The sequence below is a fragment of the Borostomias antarcticus genome, assembly GCF_949987555.1.
Source record: "Borostomias antarcticus genome assembly, chromosome: 9".
Lineage (NCBI taxonomy): Eukaryota > Metazoa > Chordata > Actinopteri > Stomiiformes > Stomiidae > Borostomias > Borostomias antarcticus.
Window position 1 is genome coordinate 9,577,759 of NC_140242.1, and position 14,621 is coordinate 9,592,379.

A 14,621-nucleotide genomic window follows, 5' to 3' on the forward strand; every position below is an offset into this window, starting at 1 on the left:
TAGAAAACAAACATACAGTAGGAGATGAGGTTAGTCATAAAATATATATTTATTCAACTGATAAAATGTCCACTTCTAAAAGAGCAGAACAGCAAGATCTACGCACAGGCTGGTCCAAGTAGTGCTTGGCATTTGATCAAATACAATCATTCTTTTTTGAGAGACATGATTTGGCTCAACTTCATCTTTTTTTAAAAGTGATCTCCTAAATGGCATAATTCATAATTCAGCAGTCCTGACAGTACAGGAGATGACTCGTGATTCTTCCTCTGTAGCACCTGACAACCCGGCTAGAACTACTGTACCAAGCTTAGCGGTATGTGGTCAAACTGGTTGATTTCTTCCTTGGCTCTGTCGAGCTATGGCATTGCCAACAAGGCGACTGTGTATTTCTAAGCCTCACAACACAATACTTAAAGGGGTTATAACACAATACATTATTACATAATCCATCATTATTACATAATACATCATGTACAGTATGAAGAGGGCCATCCCCTCTTGTTGTCATATAGGTCAATACAACATACAGAGGGGCATTTCAGATACAAAACATATTTCAGGAATCACTTTAAAAACACTTCTGTATGCATATGCTATCAGACTTTGTTTCCAAGAACACTAAATGCAGCAAACAAACTCCCAAAGAATTGAAGATTAAGTTGTAATAAGATGAAATAGTAAGAAGTGAATGTTATGACACAGTTGAGTATCTACTGTACTGTAGCTGCAGTCCTCGGTGTTGGTTGTGGGTATCTGTGCTTACAGCAGGGACATCAATAAGCAGGTCAGTGCCTATAGGCATAGAATGTGAGTGTGTGTGTGTGTGTGTGTGTGCATGTGTGCGTGCGTGCGTGTGTGAGTGAGTGAGTGTGTGTGTGTGTGCGTGTGTGTGTGTGCCGCAGGGAATTTCCTGGTTCAATCAGGGTGTGATAGAGCCGACTGCTGTGATTCATTAAGCTACCGTGATCCTGAGACAGACAGACAGTCAGTCAGTCAGTCAGACATTACAGATAGACTGACAGGATGAGTGTGTGTCTGTGTGTGTGTGTGTGTGTGTGTGTGTGTGTGTGTATGTGTCTTGCCCTGCTCGCAGATTGTGAATCAGTGTCACCCACCGCAGGCCTGCCACACTGCTAGTTAGGACTTCTTGTCTTTTTCCAACCGAGTCCATTACATGACCTCAGCTACATCTCTGTATTAACAGCTTCATAAGCTTTGTTTGTTTGTTGACACGTTTCCTATCTAGCTACAGAGCCAGAAGAGGTCTCTAAACCATTGGCACCAGATGCAGAAATATCCCAGCAGGTCAGTCACAGAGTTGCTGTCTCGTCAAATAAATACATCACGACTTGGCTAGTTGGTCATCACACAGGAAAACATCAACACGAACATAAGGTCGATGCCTCCGGCGCCTCCTCCTCCAGCGAGGCCGATGCCGTAGGAATGGGCAACTGGACGGCCAGGCTCGCTGCAGGGGAGGAAGCGCTGCTGGGCGTCGGAGGAGGGAGGGGGGTGGGGGATCTAGAGAGGATAGGTGGGCGGTGGAGGGAAAGGGTAGCCGGGTGGGTGGGGGGGAGTTACTTGAAGGAGGCACGCACTTTGCGGCCCTTGAGGGGCTGGGGGGGGCGGTAGTTGTCCACCATGCAGCAGGCCGGCTCGCCCTCCGAGGAGAAGAGCAGGCTCCGGAATCTGTCCATCTGTCAGGGGAGGGAAAGGGTAGCCGGAGTCAGACGGGTCTTCTTGACCTCCTGCTGTGCCTGTCACTCACTCACACACACACACACGTCTCCAGCCAGACGGTCTGCACACAGCTTAAAAATACAGATTTGCCTATTTATTTTAATTTGTATGTAAATTTGTATGTAAATGTAATTCCTGGAATTAATCTCAGTATATATATACATTTATATTATAATTATTTTTTTGTAGATTTAAATCAGTCCAGGGGAAGGAGGTCAGACCTGTGATATACAGTCAAATGACCAATTTAGAGGTTTTAGGTTTATAATTAACTTTGGCTGGTGGATGAGTCTGAAGTCACGGGTTTATTGCTCAAAACACTGACTATAACCACCAGCAAGAGTGTACTGTGGACTACTTTAAAGTTCACCTCTGACAAATATACAGCATATCCCATGTGTATTTCACCATGGTATTGGATAGGAAGTCGGGTTAAAGAAGAAATACTGTGTTACTGGTAGCCAACTAAAGTGTAATTTAGTCAAAGCAGTTACTAAGTGGTGGTCTAAATAAGCAGCTTTACTGTTGTACATAGAGCATCATTCTCTGAGGACTGAGGAAGAAACATAAGCCTAATGTTTGTTGTATATGATATCTTTGTCATTATCTGCTGGCCCCGGCCCGTACGGCAGCGTGTCTAAAGGTTATGTACACAGCTCCTCGTTTACCCTTGAGACACTCACTCCCAGGCATGAAATAAACATTTGACTGGGCAGCGTTAATTTTCACATGGTCACACGAGAGCCAAGCCACAGGAATGGGTAGGGAGAGGACACGCAGTAGGCCTGGATGAATATCTCAATTAATTCCAATAAATCGGATAATCTAGTATTTTGAATGCTTAATAACAGCAAAATCTATATACTGTAACTACTTACAGTAGTTTAATATACCTGATTGCAAATAAATGTGGGGTTAAAAATTGAAAACTTTTGCTGAAACATTGATTAATGTGCACCGTCCCTGTAAAAATGTATAAATGTGAACTGGGTCCATGAGTCGGTCTACCGTATGAGCCAGACACATCCGTAGGGATTAGGAGAGGAGGCTATCCTAGATGACAAATCAGGTCTCTCACTACTGAATGAGGTCATGAGACCAGCCATACCTGGGCGGGGCTGACGCAGATTGGCTCCTTACAGACGATCCAGGTGACGCTCTCCAGCAGAGGGGGTGTGGTCAGCGAGCCGTCGTAGGTCCAGTAGTCCAGTGAGCCGGGGAGCAGGGTGGCGGGGTCAAAGTTGGCGAAGGAGGTCTGGTTACCCTGTGGACACATAGGGAGAGGGCAGTGGCGTTCAGAGGAGAAGAGCGATGACCGGACTGGATTTGGTGATGATTCAGTCAGGTTCCTCCAGATAGATTTACTGTACCTTGGCCTGGATGGCATCAAAAGCATCTAGAAGCTTCTGAAGCTGGGCATTCTCCACACCACACTGGGAACACAACCAGGCACATCATCTTCCTTTTAATGAATTATCCAAGAGCGGCTTTAGAAGTGTTTTATGTTTACCTCACATCTATTACAGTGTGATGCAGTTATAATACATTCCTCCAGGTGATGAAGTTTTGTTCATACTGCACAAGCAGATTTATCCAAAAGACATGTGTGTGTGTGTTGGGTTGAGTTGGGTTGTGTTGGGTTAAGTCCATTTGCTACTGACCTGGAGGAAGACGCCTACAACAGCCAGGCCGTCTGGCTTGCTAGCAGCATCACCAAAGCTGGGGTATGTGGTGTTCCAGTGCACCAGATGGAGCTGGGCGGGAAAAAACAAACAATACAAAAGCCGTTTGTAATCAGATTCTGAAAACCCTGGGAACTGTTCTCTGACCAGTGTTCTCCTAGCTTTGGAATCTTTTGTACAGTGCTGGACTGATTTGGGAGTTTCATGCTTGGGGTCTTCTTTTCAGCGACAGATGATGGACTAAAAATCAGGGTTGGGGTTGGTTCCCAGTAAAATCGAGTCAACTCAGATAATTAGTTGAAATTCAGCTCACAATATGCAATGTACAGGTCACCATTTGATGTTGTGAGTTATATTCAATAAGCATACAAGCACAAGGTAGCTGGAATGCTAATATAACACAATCACACACAATTCTGCAGCTGTGTAGTCCTATAATGGAGTGTGTGTGTGTGTGTGTGTGTTCAGTATGCATGTGTCTGTACCTCAGCTGCGTACTTGGTCCCGTCCACAGTGTGCTCGGAGCCCCTGTCATTGGCGGCCCCCCAATGGAAGTGGAACTGCTTGAGCCTGTAAGTCCCAGAGATGGGCCCCTCTGTCAGAACTGTGGGGCACAACACAGGAAACACACACACATTAACACTGCACTGCACTGCACCGCATTGCGTAGGCCAGGTCATACTGCAGTTAGTAGGTCATTGTGTTATGTGGGCCATGAGTTAACACTACAAGTCCAAGTCCATGGTGCGATGCGTCACTAGGATTTCAGGAGTTAAATATAGACGTTGGATCTGGCTTCTTTGCTAAGCACATTTGAATAGTACTCATGTAGTGCGAAAGGAAAATATGTAGCCGAGCGAAATGGATTTGAATGAAACCCCCTTGACATTGTGAGGACAGAGTGATGACGCATCATGATGCTAAATCCTGGGTGCTAGCTGGGACCGGACAGATTTGTCATCTCAGCAGTGGATGATAAGGTGACAGACATCATGATGAGCAAGACCTGATGAGCATCATTGAACCCCACGCACACACACACGCTCGCACACACACACTCGCGCACACACACTCACACACTTACACACACACACACACACACACTTGTATGCACACACACGCACACACACACACACACACCCACACACACACACACACACATGCTTTTATGCACACACACACACACACACGCACACACCACAGAGTGACCTTCCTATTTGATGGAAGCAAACTCAGTTTAGCTAAAGTCTCTTAAGCTTACGTCAAGTTAATAAACATATTAGCAGCAGGTCATCCTTCATTGTCTTATTCCCATTTGATTCCAGACTGACTTTCCTAACCATATTCATATATATATTCATAATATTCATTTCACAATGGTTGGTTCTTGTTGATAAGAAGGTGGAGAGCCTATCTTGCGGTAGAGTGTGTGCGCATGAGTGTCTTAAGAAGGATTATGTAGGGAGGGTTACGTTAGCTCTTTCAGAGAAGCACGTATCAGTGATATGATAAAGTACACAATGTCCACATATTCAGAATGAGGATGCATGTCGATGTATATTGTTCTGCAGAGTGTACATTAGGCCAGGTGCAGGATAGAAAATGTGAATCTATAAGTGGAATATGTAATTTTGCCTGAAGAAGACCCTGTGGGGTCGAAAGGTTGCTCAAATAAAGTGTTGCTCAAATAAAGTGTTGGGAGCCATAATCCAGTGTGCGGATTTTGTTCACTGTATTGAGAAAAACACAATGCTACACCATTGGATAAAAACGTATCAAGGGTTGATACTTAAAATGTATTATTATTATTATTATTATTATTGCTATTATTATTATTATTATTATTATTATTATTACAAAGAAATAGTCAATTTGAAATACATCAGTCTAATATTATTGAGAAATCAGCCACTGCAATGATAACCTGTATGAACTTCACACTCGATATCAACCTTTGTCTATCTATTTTTATTCATCAATTTTCAGGATATAACTACCCATAAGAAAGAAAAAAGCCTGTGGCCTAAATGTTGGTACAATAATGAAGGATCATCATAACGGTAGTCTACCAAGCTCTCTGTAAAATGAAAGCTGCCAATGTCTTCTTTTTAATGGAGTAGGCTAGCCTTACTTGGGGTATTTTGTGCAACGAATCAGGCATGCAACACATCCTGCAGTAAGGCCTTTCATGAGGCTGACGGTAAAGCTGATGACTGTTGAAGATCTTTCGTCAACAGACAATCCTTTCATCAAACATTAATCGTTCAGCATTCAATCACCTTGCATTGTCTAATCATTGCAGTGAATGGGGACACGGGCATTCTACTCCTATCATTCTGATGCAAACAGAAATTGAGTGTGAAATGATAGGCTACACTGTCTGTGAGATTAAAATAAAAAAAAGGATTATCACGACAGTCAATATTTGTAGGACGGAGTGTTGTATTTGGTGACTTGACAAATTCCTGCGTTCTAATTAGGCTATTTATGATTAACTAACACGAAGATCTTTGCATGCAATGCCCTTCGGGTTTTGGGCTATATTGACCTCTCTTGGAAAGCAAAAGGTTTAGCGTGGGAAAGGTTCCTTGGGGTTACGTTACCAAAAAGCACCATTGTCCACATGCCACAGAGTGCGGATGGTGAATTAACGAATTGTATCCACTCAGCCCCCGCTATAGCCCAATTGTCCACTTAACGTTTTTATTTTATTTAGGTTACTGACTGGCCTAAATGTGCGAATTATGCTGTAGACATATCAGTGTGGTTTGTTTGCTTCCAGCACAACTGGCAAGGCATCTGAGAAGATGGGCTACTAACTTGAGCTGTCGTTGTCATCGGCGAAGGTCACTTGGAAGGAATGTCCGTTGTTCAGAATATCAAGTGATGTGGAGGGGTCGTACTTCAGTTTGAGCGGCTTCAGGGCAGCGTCGTATGCAGCATAGGCAGGTACAATGTCAATGGGAGACTGGCGGGGTCCGTTGGCAATTGGGAAGTTGTCGGCCCATTTGTCCGGTCCTGAAAACGACAAGGGTACATTTGTGATTGAGAACAATATCAACATCAATTTCAGAATGAATACATTAAATTACAGGCGAATTCGTGTGGCTATGCCTGAAACAGTGGATACAACACGCTCCATGTATTTAGTCAAAATCAGAGACGGACGTATGGAAATATTGTTGGTTATGATTCATCAGTACATGACCAGTGTCTTTCCATTCATTCACTAACATGTGGCATTAGCCTAGTAGGTTCCTTTTTCAATGTCATTACAAGAACAGAGCGTGCCATTTTCAATATCATTACAAGAACAAATGCCTCACCATTGCCCGGTGCGTATCCCCATGAGTGAGACATTATACAATTTGAGTGTGAGCAGGACTGTAATCCCTGAACTGCGTCGTTCCCGAATTCAAACAGCCAGTGTCCTCCACTTGACAACTGTCAGAGCTTATATATAGGGTCCCCGTGGATAGTAGCCTATGTCCTTCCAGCTGGTGGGTTTGGCCACATAATGTCCGAGCAATACGAATGAGAAGCAGGAGGAGTTACGCACGATTGATCGATGGGGATCCAGTCTGTCTGTCTGTCTGTCTGTCTGTCTGTCTGTCTGTCTGTCTGTCTGTCTGTCTGTCTGTCTGTCTGTCTGTCTGTCTGTCTGTCTGTCTGTCTGCCTGCCTGCCTGCCTGTATCTCCCGGTTCCTTTGTGTGCGTGCGTGCGCCCTGCATGCGTGCTAGGTGATTGGTGAAGATGTGGGTATGGTTGTGGACTCAGAACGAATGTATGGCAGAAGGTGCCATGTGCAGCCTCTCTTTGATGTTAAATCCGCAACTTTGTATGCAAATGTTTCCACAGACCACAGATTGTATTAGAAAGACACAATACACAACTGTCAAACTCAAGGTATAGGACACACGCCATCGGCTAATGACCATTTGATTACAATCAATGATTTCAATTTTAGGCTATTATCTTAAAAAACAAACAACGTTAACCTAGGCTATATGTGGGACTAAAACGCTGTGTTTTAAATGTCTGGAATTGCATTCCGAATCCTTCTCACGCTTTGCGTGCACATAAACTGGTTGAGTAGGCTACTTGGTTTAAACAGAAGCCAGGGACAGAAATGCCCTTCACTGATCAGGTTGATTTTAATCCACGTTTAACTTGTAAAAAGAAAAAAGAAGTGTGCTCACACAATTATAGGCTAGTGATTGCCTGTCCTAGTCTGTAGATTGGCTATGGATTTAAATCTGGATAGCCTATTAGTAGCCTACTCGAGCCTAGCCAAAAGTTTAATTTACATTTGGTGGATAGCCTACACACCATGGATGTATTACACTACACACCAAGAGGGGAAATCATTTGTCACACAAACTGAAATTGCCCCGCGTGCTGCTCATGATGAGCAGAACAGGCAGTGTTAGGCAGTATCAGGCTCTGCTGCCACCTGATGGCCAAAGGTGGGAAAGCAACGAATTGTGTGAGTAGTTGGTGGCACATGTTGATCAAATCACCTGGCAGCAGAGCCGGATACTAACAACCCACCAGAGCGGCTTATTAACCATACAGGATGGCTGCCCGGTAAAGATAAAAAAAAAAAAAAAAAAAATTATGTACAGAGGTGTGGTTCCTTCTATCCATTTTCCTACCTCTGGTAGCTTAGTCTCTGTAACCCAAATATAGGCATCCTAATCCAACACTAAACAGTGTAGGATGAACAAAAATCTTGAACTCAAAGGGGGTGGGGGGAGTGGGCACGATGGAAACGCGTTCACAGTTGGGCCCCTCTGATTGGTTTAGAGGAGTAGTCACACGCTACGTACCAGGAAGTGTAGCCTATGCCACAACGCGTCTGTTTGTATCGTCCATGGTTTGTATACACGTGCCGAAAATCTGCTCGTGTCCAAAGGTAGTGTTTTCTGTTCGTGTGGGTGACTCTGTAACTAATTTAGCCATGCTAGCTAAACTATGACTATTCTTATTATAAATTAATCATGTTAATAATGCCAAGAACCCTACATTATCTAGCAGAGTTTCTGTGAATAACGGATTGAGATGATTTATGTAAGAGCGCCTGGTCTGAAGAGGCCCCATTCACATTAAATTAACATTATCGTCCTTCTTCTCTCGTAAAGGTCATCATGGCAAAAAATAAACAGAAAGTTAAAAAGCAGAAGAATGTCTTCCGCGTGGCGAACAAACAGAGTAAACAGAAGAACAAAGCAAAACCCGTCACCTCAAGCCTCAAACAAGTACGTATTTTTCTGTAACGGACATCAGGGGCGTAGTGGTGACTAAAGTGTGTATATTCTGACTAAAGACGTGGGTCCTACTGTAGTAGAAATGTTACAGGTTTGACATTATGGTGTTTAAAGAAGTGGGTCTACTGTGGGTCCATAGATAAAGACGTGGGTATACCGTAGGCTATACATCCGTGTACGAGTGATGGCGAAATGAGATGTTACTATCAGTGGCGTCTGGTGGCTCCCAGAACCGGGTAAGCCAGGACCATGGACAGGGTTGCCAGATTGGTGTGATGTTTTCCAGCCCAATGAGTGCTCAAAATCCGCCCAATGTGATAAAAACCGCCCAAATATTATAGTATTTAATATATAGCAGTGCATGCTAAGAAAAATGCCTTTCAGTTGAAATACCGAAAATAATAACAACTCGTGGTAAACTGCAACACACGCCTACACATATGTCACACACAGCCTAGCCTACGACAGAGAAAGATGCGTAATCCCATCAAATAGTCAAAGAAATGATAATGCAGGCAACAAATTATAATAACACATGAGAAGCATGGCTATATCATGAATAGAGGAACGGCGGTGCTGCGGTCATAGACAAGAGAGCAACTCAAGATGACAAGCTAGATAACAAGCTTTAGTGGTGACAAGAAACCGCTAGAGAATGTGACAAGTGGACTAGGCTACACAACTTCCAATGGTAGGCCTATATAACCACCTGTATAACCACCCATGAATACCCTGCCTGCTCGCCTACAATAACCGAGTCAGGAGTGTGACACTCAGGCAGGCAAGCAGGCAGAGACACAAGTAGGCTAATGAATCACTCAATGATGCGACATCCAGAAACACCTGCTGTATATATAGTATTAAGTAAAAATGTCTTACCGTCACGCCGAACAGGCCAGGAGTCCATTCCAACTTCTAACGTAACTCGTCAATGTAAAACTATGTAGCCTACATGTGGTGAATTTGCTAATTAGCAAGTATTAATAGATGGTTGAGTCAAAGCTCCCCAACAACTGTCGGGGAGGGTGGAACGTTTCAGCCGTCAAACCGCTCCGTTAGACCGAGCGCACGTCCATGAGAACAGAAAGCAGCGGTAATCCCATGCGATTTCTGGCATCATCTTTAGCGTCACTTGGAAAAATTATTTCTCCACATGAGCATTTGATATGGGCAGAGTGAGCAATCTGATTGCGCCAAGTGCCACATCCTGAAAGCACAGATTTCCTCCGGCATCTTTAAAGGCCTCTACCTCCAGCCAAAAGGCATCGATGCGGTGATCATGACAGAAACCTGCTGATCCCACATCCCCAAATGTGCATCTTTAGGTTTCTTCGGGGGTAGCTAGCTAGATTTGACTCCGACCTCGACCTTCTCCTTGACCGCGTGAATCAAATGCATTGAACAGGGAGAGCTCCCTCGCCCCTATTGGACAGGTGCACATCTCCCACCCAATTAACATCATTGGATAAAATTGAAACGTCTGTCCCGCCAGTTTTAAAATATATATATATATATTTTTAAACGCCCGCCCAATGCTATTTTTTCCAGCCCAACCGCCCAATGCTATTTTTTCCGGCCAAACGTGATCAAAAGAAGCCCAATTGGGCGTGAACCCGCCCAATCTGGCAACACTGACCATGGATGTATTGGCCAGGACCAACGAAGCAGTGTTGCCAACTCTTCAGTAAGGGAAGTAGCTATTGGCTGTCCCAGAAGTCGCTAGAAGTAGCTAGATGGCGGTGGGGGGGAGGGAGTGGGGTGAAAATACAAACGAACTATTTACATACTGTATTTACAAACTTTTTGCTTTTTTTTTTGCTGTGTAACAGTAGCTTTTTTCTCTACTCTCTTACAGTGCAACCCTAGTAGCCTACATCAGCTATGTGATGATGATGGGCATGGAAAAAACAATCAAACTATTTACTTATTTACAAACTAGTTTTTTTGTTGCTGTATAACATTAGCTTTTTTCTTTTAAACAACGTAGGTCTGTAAACCTAAAGAATAACGGAAAAATAATATAGCCTACAATTTCCTTAATTATAATGTAGGCTATTTACAAACATGTGATACGATCTAGGTAAACTAGCTGTTTCTGATAATACGATTGGTTGTTGCGGGAGGGATCCCAGCGCGTGTGGTGTGTGGGCGAGCGAGGGAGAGAGGACGACAGGACGTGAAGGCTGCAAAAAAAAGTTTTCTCTCGTCGTGACTCGTGAGCTGAGCTTGCTTCCTTGTCAACACAATAATTCCCAAAATGACCAGAAAAAGTAGCTAGATTTGTCGCTAGTCGCTTTTCATGAAATAAGTCGCCAGGGGGGTCTGAGAAGTCACTTAATCTAGCGACAAAGTCGCTAAGTTGGCATCACGCACAATTTTTTGGGGGGTGCGCTTTCAAAGCATGCCCTGATGGGCGGTTTCACAGCACCAGAAGGGCGCTGAGCAGTGGCATTTTTATATGTAAAAAAACATACAGGAAAACTACAGTAGCCTAGGCTAGTGATGTTTTTTAACACGTCAACAAAGGCCAATAATTTGAGAGCGAGCGAATAAGAGGACAATATTTAGGCCGAAACAACCAAGCTTTTAGGGACACTAAATAAATTACAGAGCCATTATATGACAACAACAACCAAGCACCACGAAGAGGAACAGGACGATAAAATACACCCCTTAGGGCACAGCACTCAATAGCCTACGGCCCTACTTCACTAATCAGTGTTTAGGCTACTACTAGGCTACTAGCCCTAGTATTGTCCCACCACTCCAGGAAGCAAAGCTCACGCTCTCGAGTGCTGATTAAATCTAGGCAAAGCAAAACGCACAGCCATAACAACTGGTAATTAATCACAAAAGACCTACCTTATATCGTAACCCAAACTCGTTTAATCCACTTCATTTTGGAATCAACTTTCAACAAATACTCAAGATTGCCGTTTTCCATGTTCATTGATGCTAGCTAGATAGCCAAAGTGGGTAATGTGATTGACAGGTGACGTGAATGATGGGACAGTCATGACAAGTTTTGATTGGATGAACCGTCCCTATGTTAAAATGTCAATAGGAATTCCAATGTAAGCACTTTGAGAACTGGCTTACCCTACGCCCACTTTTAAGCATTTTGACAAATGACAGATTAGGTTACATTTCGACTGATGACGACATTATTCGCGGTTTTGTATGTGTGGGCTAATTTGATTGGTTGATTTTTCATTCGGTCTTGATTTCCGTGAGCCAGAATCCTTTTACCTGGCCTACAATGTTAAGTGAATGACGAGCTAGTAAAACAGCTGTCAGCGGACCGTAACGTGGACTGTATTTTCATGAGGACTATAGGGGGAGACGGAGCACTACCAAAATGCTAAACACAGATGAAAATGAAGCGATATGGCAGAATACAAGACGCATTTGTCAAAAACAGTCTGAAAGTTGCTTTCACTGAAAGAAGGCACAAAAAAAAAGTTTTATTTGGATTTGTATGGGTAAGGCAGGCTTACCCTGGCTTATAGGAGCAATCGCCACTGGTTACTATTTTACTTTGTTATTATTTTACTTTACTTACAGATCAACGCAGTGAAAAACATCAGAGTGGAGAACCTGAATCAGATATTCACAACAGAGGTCCAGAAGGATGTCAGTAGCGTGTCTAAGAGTACCGCTGCCCAGGAACCCAGAAAGAAAACACAGGTAAGGGCAAAGGTCAACTGGTCATCAGTCTGAGGGGCGCGGACTCGTCAGACCCCCGTCTCTCGCTCACACGGTTGTCTGATTCTGATCCCATCTCCCCGATACTGTTAGGTGACCCAAGAGGCGCCGCAGGAATCGGTGAATGTAGACAACGCTGCTCAGCTGTTCTCTCAGCTATAACGGACTTGGTGGAGAATGTCAGACAGCGATCTGGACTGCTGAAGCAAGCCACTGGTCATGTTGTCATCTTGTGCCTAACCGAAATGACTTGGCACTTTGGCTTATAATGCTTGGTCATGGTGTACAGAATAAGGAAAGATAACTTGATGGTAAACAGACTTGCTCTTTAATACTGGACTGACAGCTAACAGTGGATAATGCAGCATGAGTATTTCATACATGTACAGTATAAGCGTTTTGGTAAACCCTTTCAGTTACTTTTCTTTGGCTCATGTTCTGTTTTCAGATTGCGGTGAGTATAGAACATGTTTAATCCAATTTGCTCTAGCATCTAGCAGGACTAGGTTACATGAAGTTTGCTGTATATGTTCAATAACACTGAAGGTATTTTGTTCCTTTGGAGTTTTTACTGGCTAATTGCCAAATACTCCACTCAAGCAGTCACAGTTCTGAAATGTATACACATGAAAACAAAATGTTCACAAGTTCAAAGTAAAATACTAATTTGAGGAACTACAACAGAATAACGGTCATAATAATCTGTGAGGTCAGTTGCCATTAAAGTAATCGTCCTGTCCCCTGCTCCCGTCTGAAACGTTCATTCGTTCTGTTCATTAGGGAACATCTCCAATCATTGTTCTCTGAACTGCAACATCTTTTCACAGCGTGTTCACAGATGGGGTCGGTGTAAATGTAACTTTATATCTAACCAGCTGCCAGTGGGGTTATGGATTTATCAGCATGCTAGGCACATCCAGCTTCAGTCACTTGCCATTAGAGGTCACTGGTGTACCTGATGTTTTGCTGATTGCCTGTCTCAGTGGGAACTGCTAAGAGGGATTGGTAAATGGGTTCCACAGCTGCAGAGAGCACTGTTCATGGCAGAAATGTGGCCTAATTTAAACAATACACACATTGTATTACAAGTTACAACATGTGCAAGTATGGCTTTATATTTCACTCTCGGGCACAGATTAAATTATATATATTGTATACTAGCGAGATTGCTGAATTTGCTTATTAATCATTCAGAGAGTTTATCCATCTTGATAGGGTGTTGACAGCTATGATAGATGGATGTCAAATAATTAAACCGGATGATGTGGTAGGATATTTGGTCAGTGCAGTGTACCAGTGTATTTTTAGGCAGTCCCACATGGGCTTGTATAGGAAGTGGTTCTCTAGGTGTATTTGGACATGGTGGGAGAATATATGACGGATGCTGTGTGAAGACCCTGTCTAGAAGCAGGGATATCCCACTGTGATCCAGATGGCACTGCCACAATAGACAGCAGGGTGCTTCACCATAGCTGGCGAGAGAATACTGTAACACACACACAAATGTGGGTCTTCTCCTTTCTGCTAAAGTGTGTAGATCCCATCCACAAAATGGGCTTGTGTGACAGTTGAATGTCATCCATGACCATTGTGATATTGATAGATGGAATCGAGCAGTGCAGGCTCTGCTCGGAATTTACTGACAATAGGTAATAGTCACTGGGTTTCATCTGTACCCCCGCTAAGGCAAGAGAACACCATTGAGAACAGGCCTCTTGTGTGGCAGCCATTACGATGTTGCACCTCAGGAGGTATAGTATGAGTCCATTATCTCACTCTGAAAGCAATGAAAAGTTCTGTCAAACTTTCTTTCACCTTCATCTGAAGAGTAAACACTTTGAAATTAAATATGAAAATAAATGATTTAAAGGATGTCCAAAGGATGTGTGTGTGGACATATCAAACAAGGAATGCCACTACTGTAATTGAAAGTGCAAATTCAGTGTATCAGAGCTGTGTTTGGTAATTAAAAGCAAACAGCATGCGATTGATGTCCATGGTGTGGATTGATTAATAAAAAACATTACTTGGAAAGTTCCAGACCTGCGATTTAATTAGATTAGTCAAGTTTAAAAGCTAATTTGGCATGCTGCTGTCGGTAGGTCTTACCCAGTGATAAGAGTGTCGATTGTGATTGAAAGGTTGTTGGTTCCAGACCATGCCACTTGTTCACCATTGCTTACTGTTGTGCCCTTGAGCAAGGTACACTTGACTCCAACACTA

At 43.4% G+C, this 14,621-nt stretch overlaps 2 protein-coding genes across 2 annotated transcripts; one reads left to right on the forward strand and one right to left on the reverse strand.

The window, feature by feature from the left end:
• Positions 1–1,580: 1,580 nt before the first annotated feature.
• LOC311313287 (carbonic anhydrase 1-like) lies at positions 1,581–6,785 on the reverse strand (the record flags this gene model as incomplete). The annotated part of the gene is made up of 7 exons (XM_084443403.1): positions 1,581–1,700; positions 2,852–3,007; positions 3,114–3,176; positions 3,405–3,497; positions 3,911–4,029; positions 6,246–6,443; positions 6,752–6,785. 7 exons carry the CDS (start codon positions 6,783–6,785, stop codon positions 1,581–1,583), a joined length of 783 nt encoding a protein of 260 aa, XP_084299529.1.
• A 1,508-nt stretch (positions 6,786–8,293) lies between these two features.
• rbis (ribosomal biogenesis factor) lies at positions 8,294–14,239 on the forward strand. Its single transcript, XM_084443047.1, has 4 exons — positions 8,294–8,341; positions 8,568–8,684; positions 12,258–12,380; positions 12,492–14,239. The coding sequence occupies exons 1-4, from the start codon at positions 8,300–8,302 to the stop codon at positions 12,558–12,560; spliced, it is 351 nt and encodes a 116-aa protein (XP_084299173.1). The 5' UTR covers positions 8,294–8,299; the 3' UTR covers positions 12,561–14,239.
• Positions 14,240–14,621: the final 382 nt, after the last annotated feature.